The 5,230-nt window shown below is 48.9% G+C and overlaps 1 protein-coding gene across 1 annotated transcript; it reads right to left on the bottom strand.

The window, feature by feature from the left end:
- Positions 1-797: 797 nt before the first annotated feature.
- TGME49_211630 (hypothetical protein) lies at positions 798-4,467 on the bottom strand. The gene is made up of 3 exons (XM_002371247.1): positions 4,117-4,467; positions 3,075-3,237; positions 798-2,267 (listed from the first exon to the last, which is right to left on the bottom strand). Exons 1-3 carry the CDS (start codon positions 4,225-4,227, stop codon positions 1,900-1,902), a joined length of 642 nt encoding a protein of 213 aa, XP_002371288.1. The 5' UTR covers positions 4,228-4,467; the 3' UTR covers positions 798-1,899.
- Positions 4,468-5,230: the final 763 nt, after the last annotated feature.

The raw sequence follows: 5,230 nt of genomic DNA, 5'->3' as shown, positions 1-5,230 counted from the left end.
TAAAGCAGCCGTTCATAGACAAAAGTTTGAGAATAGCTCGCCCTTTTGGCGAACTGGCAGTGAATAATTGCGTTGGAACTAGGTGGCACTTTTGCCTGCAGCTCCTTTGGGGATAGACCAAACTTGGCATGCTGGCATTGGTGTGAAAGTAAAAAATCCATACTATGTGATATTTTTCGTTCTGTTACTATGCGAATGTAAACAGCGGGCTCTGTGGAACCGCGCTCCGCCATTGTTGAGTCGTAGAGTTCTGAAGCAGACACGACACATAGAACGCTTTAGGATGCGTGGAATCGCATGCAAGTCGTCAAGAAAAACACCATAGCTATCAGGACTAAGATGCCTCAAGCGCCCGAACCTTTCTCCCTGTACTCACTTCTCCCCAATTTCCATTCCTCCAGAAGGTGTTTCACCGGTTCACCTGTGCGACATAAGACTTACACCTATAGCTGTCCTGCGGTAGTCTTTTTCTAGAGTTGTAACAGCCGGCCATGCGCCCTGAGTGGACGATCGAGTCTTCTGCTGTGTGCCATTTGTCGAGACACAAACATAGTATGGCAAGGGCAAGTCGCTGACAAACTCGAATAATCACACCTTTTGTAACTAAAGTGTTTGCTGGTATCGGTGGTCGCTGGTGGTAGCCACCGGTATGAGTCGATACCTTTCATCACTCACTCTAATTTACTGCGTTTCTCTCTGTGTTCATGAACGTCTTCGTTTGCATTTGGCTAGCAAAAGAAAACCTGCCTCGTGGACAGAGCCGGGGAAAGGAGCTGTCTATTTCTTTTGTTGCGCCTGAAGTCAGAAAGCTGAATGGTTAGAAGGAAAGAAGGCACTGGCACCTGGACGTGCAGTTTCTAACACAACTGAGTAGTCCTAATTAGTACCCGAATAAAAACAACAACCTGCCTGAGCCCAGATATCCGCAACTTCTAAAAAATCCAAACGGTCATTCTACCGAAGGCAAGGCTCCCATCGACACTCAGTATCTATGAGCCGTATTTTCTGCGGAGCAGAGACGTTATCTCTTCGGTGCATCATGGGAGCCGGTACACTGCCGTGTCGGTTTCGTTGAACGATCCGAAACTCGTACCTGTGGAAAAAGCATCTGTTCTACAACACCTTGAACAAAAAAGAAACCCCCTGAAAAAACCTTTGTTATGCACAATCCTGGATCAGTTTCACACAAGAAGTTCCCTGTCAACGTTCCCAACACGGGCACCGCCAGAGTGTTTCTCCTGGCCTTCCTCACACCGCTCACTAAGTACGTGTTGAAGCATGATTCCTGCTAGTTTATACTTGATTGTTTCTGTGTTTCGAAACTCTTCAGCTTGTGTGTCCCTTCTTCCAAGCTTCTCTTCAATGTCGCCATTGTCTTCTGCCTTCTTCGGCACACGCTGTTCCTTAGCGTCGCTGCTGAGATGCTCTGACTTCTACCCCTCCCACATTGTCTCCTTCCCTTTGACCTGTTTGCAAGTCTAGACGGCTTTTCAATCTGCCAGTAATCGCTCTCTCTGTTGAGTGTCCTTGATCTCAGTTCCACAGTCACCCTTTACCCATGTCTTCTGTTGGTAACAGAAAGGGCTAGCTCGCCGCTTTGGGTTCTTCGCGAACCTGCCTCTCCTCTCCGATGCACCTAAATTCGACGGATCTGTTTTAATCGTTTGTTCGTGCAGGCAGGCAAATCCTTTACTGCAATCCGGTCGATTGCAGTCGTTCCCTTTCTGTTTTACCGGAAAACGGTCATCTGAACACAGCATCATCTGTCTTCCTGTTACCCTTTCAAGTGAGTTTTCTGTGCTAAGTGAAACCAATTGTGGGACCCCTTCATCGTCCTTCAGCATATTGTCTCATATATGGCTCTAGTCTATTCCGTTCCCTGTTTCACCTCTATCTTCGCTAATCCCTCCGATTCGTCACTCTTTTCAAATCCGCGTTCTTCTGTATCAAAGCTTCCTGAGCTGCTCTCTCTGCAACGTCAGCCGCAGCCGGAGATGGTGCAACCACCTCGAAGGTGTCGCCTGGCCACGTGTGTCCCACGTCATCAAAAAATGCCATGCTCTTTTTTTCACGAGAAGTGGCCCCGAAAATAGGTCTCTGTCCACTTGGCCCTCTCTGCTCCTCCGGTTTTGTCGAATTGAATCCTTGCGTTTGGCGCTGAGAAGTAGACCGTGTCGTCTGTCGCCTGTCTTCACCTTCCAGTGATGCATCATCTGGTAGGTCTGCATTCAAGCCTCCAAAATTCGTGTCGACTCTTTCATCCAAGCCTGTGAGAACGCGAAGAGGCATTCCACATAAATTGGGTGCGTGTGAGCCAGAGTGTCTGTTCGGAATCCGCTAGCGGTCGACGAGAGACAAACAAAAAACAGGAGTTACCAAGGCAACGTAAAACAAGCAGGGCCAACGATAGAACAGGCCGATGGAAAAACGGATACACATTTGCACATACACACAGAAACAGGAGTGTGCGTATCCCCAGAAGTACGTCTGATTACACCCAGCTACGGTCGACGACACACCAGTGCTAAAGAGAAGCCTAGGATACTGTCAAAAAGCAAGGCAGATCGTGTCGCGCATCACGGTGTCACCATAGATGGCTACAGATCAGCGCACATATCCAGACGTAAATATATGCTAGGTGAGGTGTAGAAAATGCAGAGGGCCTTAGAAAAAGGCCCTTCATCGTCATACGTTTATGACGGATGCTGACTTTCTATCACATTGAACTTGAATAATCTCAAGGGTGATCAACATCGGTCGGTGACTATCGACATAGACGAAAAGGCTGTAACCAAAGATTTTCGTTAACAACTGTCCTGTTTTCTCGTCGATACAGTCTAGGCTGCTGGGAAAGTCTGTTCAACATACGAAGATGCTATGGAATTCCTAGCAACACAAAAACTAGTGTGGATTGAACGTTGTTAAACACGCGTCGCACGAGACAAGAATTCACACTACCGAATACTATTACTAACTCGCGGTCTGCCACCTGTGCTGCATGGTCCGTATACCAGAAACGGCCATCTCGATTCATTGGTGTATATTCCGTTACAAGTGAGCAAACAATTACATACGGGAATCTCCAGCCAGAAAGTCAACGCCAGAATAACCCCCACCAAGTTTATGCCTTGTTTTCATTATGTGTAGACGCCGGCGCTCTTCATGCACAGACAGTGCACGGCTTGTTTTCAACTTCTGCAGGGCCTCATGTTTTGCAGTTTCAATTCTCCTGAGAGACTGAACAAGACAGAAACACGCAGAGAATATGTCACCGATTACACACCCGGAAATGCGAAAAAATGAGCAGAACACGATGAGCACAAGAAGAGCAAACGAAACTAACCGGAAACAGGAAACAGTTGACTCTCCCCTTCCGCGCTAGGCACGCACCCCGTGAGTTAACAAAGATGGAAAGATTGATGAAACAGAAAGAATGATGTGGCGTGAGCCCGCAAAAGTGACTATAACACGAACCGTAAAGACTCGGCAAAAAGTGAAGGCAAACGAGGCACACCACAACCAGCGAAGCTGCAGGAATAATACAGTCAGTTCCCTCGATCGCAGCACTCGAATACAGCTGCCGAAAAGCATACTGCCCTTCCTGTTTGTTTCTGCAGGTACGACCAGAAAGGCGTAGTGTACTCCAATAAAATCCAGAAAGGCAGGGCAACGTGTCTGCACGCCACGAACCACGCAGCTTCCTCAACCGCCTGCTGAGCACGCAACCCTGGACCCCCTTCAGGCGATAGCGGAATGAGCAATTGTGCACCTGGGGCAGAAACAGTTCTTACAGGCAAGGGAACCGGACAAAGCAGGCAAGAGACTGAGGTGAGAAAACAGTGACACAAGAACTCAGCGGATCTCGTATTCATTGAACCTAGAAGCTGCTCGTTGACCCACGTTTTCCGACCGAAGGCACCGGCCCTCTGCTCATCTAGCGACAACTGTTGAAGGCTATGGTGTACAATCGTTCGCAACCATAAAAAACAGTTCGGACGGGCTTGAGCCTATCCCCCTCGAGGTAGAAAGGCGACACTCTCTTCCAACTGACGAATGGATCCAAAACGCAGCAAGCATGGGAACAAAGATTACGGACACTCAGCGTTCGAGTCTTACCGCCGCCCGACGTTGGGCCATGATTTCTGCCTCTGTTGAGTCGCTCGTCTCCAGTTTCGAAGGCGGATGAGTTTCCCTGATTTTTCCTTCTGCTTTACATGCATTCCCCATGGCGTGGTTGTTCGTATGAAACACATGTGCAAGAAGAAACTGTCAGCCAGTCTGCAGACCGGACCGCCTTTGTGAGGGTAGCGCGAAGATCCTGCTGGAGCTCTACCCCAGCAGCGGAAATTCCACCCATCACTCAGGCGTTTACGCTACAGCAACGGGCAATGTCGGTGGTCGATATCGAGATACAAAAGCTGCGCCGGGGGGAAAAAGCGTGGGAACGGAAGCAGAGGGTTCTGATGTGCTGTTGGACACTGGCGCAAACGTTGCAGAGAAGAGACGCGGCAGCTGTGAGGGCGTCGCGCTCAGTGGTGTGTCGAACACTTGCAATGCAGAAACGGCTCCAAGCGTAAATGTCAACGTTATTCTCCGCTTGCGGGAAAGAAGCGGCGGGGGAAGAGGCAGCTTCTGCAGGGTTTAGTCAAAGCGAAACGAGCAGGAACGATTTGCCAGGGAAGAGAGACTCGGGTGACTGCGCGGAATGCCAGATGAAGGTTGTTTGCCGTCGATTCTCTCGGGGTCGCTCGTGGGGTTTCCGCTAATTTACCGTATTTTTTTGCGACATAAAACTTAAAAAGCAGACTCCATCGCAGCGGGGCCTGTTACCAAGTAACCGTTTTTGCAAGATTCACTTTCGGTTCTCTCCCTACGGACGACGCAGTCCCGGTGTGGCGGTATCTCTTTCTTGGACTCGTACCGCAAAAGCACGAAGGAGAAGCGACGCAAGAACACCTCCAATAGGATACGTAACTCGATTCAGGACACACTGTGACGAAACGACGCACAACAGGTGGTTCCTGCTGTAAGTGATATCGATCCTCTGACAACTGAAGAGTTCCAAACAGATCCAAGATCTCTTGTGCACTTTCATGACCAAGTATCGCGCGATAAGTGTAGAGGAATCTGGCGTAGAGGTGAAAAACCGTCACTTGTATACAAGCTGTACAAATATCATGATATTCACTTTAGTAGTCCCATCTGCATTTTAGTCTGTACGGAATGCTTG

Source organism: Toxoplasma gondii, chromosome IV, assembly GCF_000006565.2.
Source record: "Toxoplasma gondii ME49 chromosome IV, whole genome shotgun sequence".
In the NCBI taxonomy this organism is placed as follows: domain Eukaryota; phylum Apicomplexa; class Conoidasida; order Eucoccidiorida; family Sarcocystidae; genus Toxoplasma; species Toxoplasma gondii.
This window is presented reverse-complemented; position numbering and strand designations above follow the sequence as displayed.